The 1,330-nt window shown below is 46.6% G+C and overlaps 1 protein-coding gene across 1 annotated transcript in view; it reads right to left on the minus strand.

The window, feature by feature from the left end:
* The window catches only part of LOC102767400 (sialic acid-binding Ig-like lectin 5), a gene marked incomplete at its 3' end in the record, with an annotated part of 10,205 nt that extends 10,070 nt beyond the window's left edge, over positions 1-135 (minus strand). The window contains exon 1 of the mRNA XM_015565437.1: positions 106-135. Coding sequence (XP_015420923.1) covers positions 106-135 — 30 coding nt within the window. The remainder of the gene's footprint in view (positions 1-105) is intronic.
* Positions 136-1,330: the final 1,195 nt, after the last annotated feature.

Below are 1,330 nucleotides of genomic sequence, written 5' to 3' on the forward strand. Positions count from 1 at the left end.
TTTTAGAGTCAAAATCAAATTGCAAAACTCAAATGCATCCGTACAGCACAGTGACCAACGAAACACAGGATGGTATAAAGATGTCATGGACACATCAAACCTTACGATGTTCCTGGAACATTCAGAGATGCGCATCACAAATATATGGTATGCACTTCCTCAGGGGACGAAATGGTACATCTGTCTGGGAGGACTTTACAGGTGGAAATAGATAGCCCTGGCTGGATGGCTTAGTAGGTGGAAACATCATCCCTGCAGCACATTTGTTACAGGTTTATTCCAGGTCAGGCCACATACCTCGTTTCCATACAAGCTCAGAGCAAGTATGGGAGCAACTGATTTATGTTTCTCTTCTCTCTCTCTCTCTATCTCTCTCTATCTCTCTTTCTCTCTCTCCAAGCCACAAGGTATACACAGAAATGCAGAAGAGGAAATTTCCCCATAAGCTGTGCCAGGTAAGATGGGCCTCAGAGACAGAGAAGGGGCCAGGCTGACTCACCTCAGAGCACAAGGCCCATCCTAAAGCAGCCCACACGAAAGAACTGGGGGAAGGGAGCAACTATTTCACATTGAAGAGGGGCCACAGAATTCATCCCAGAGAGATAACTCTGTATGTGTATATGCATGTGTGTATGTGTGTGTGTGTGTGTGTGCGCGCGCACGCGACTTACAAATAAACTAATGAGAAACTTTTGTGGAGGTGAGACTCACATGATATAAAATTTCTAATGCTAGCTTTAGGTGTGTGACCTTCGGAGCTGCTTATCACTACACTTCCCCCAGCTTTAGGTGTATGACCTTCGGAGCTGCTTATCACTACACTTCCACCATCACTTTCTGTACCCGGGCCTACTATGTTCCCTTCACTATACCTTCCTTGTCCATGTAGGAATCTGATGTGGGGTTTTGAATATTAATGCCCTGATGCACCAAGGAAAACTCCCACAGGCCCAAGGAGGTCTTTCATGGTTCTGTAGGATTACTGATGTTGCGTCTCTTTTCATGACTCTGTTGGCCATTTGTCCAACTTTTTTGGAGAAATGTCTAGTCAAGGCTTTAGCCTTTTCTTCAGTTGTGTTATTTGGGTTTCTTATGTTGTGCTGGGGTCCAACCCCAGCAGGTCCAGGGGTCCCCAAAGGTGTGGACGGAGTCGGCGAAGAAGGAATGACACGGAGATAGCGTTCAGTTGATCAGCAGCCTTGCCAGGATCTCTAGCCACAATCTCCAGCCAAGTTCTGTTTAGGATCTCCAGCCAGGTTCTGTGTCCATGTTCTCTTGCTAGGTTCTCCAGCCAGGTTCTCCAGGTTCTCCAGCCAGGTTCTTTAACCAT

The sequence above is a fragment of the Myotis davidii genome, unplaced genomic scaffold (genome assembly GCF_000327345.1).
Source record: "Myotis davidii unplaced genomic scaffold, ASM32734v1 scaffold2100, whole genome shotgun sequence".
Lineage (NCBI taxonomy): Eukaryota > Metazoa > Chordata > Mammalia > Chiroptera > Vespertilionidae > Myotis > Myotis davidii.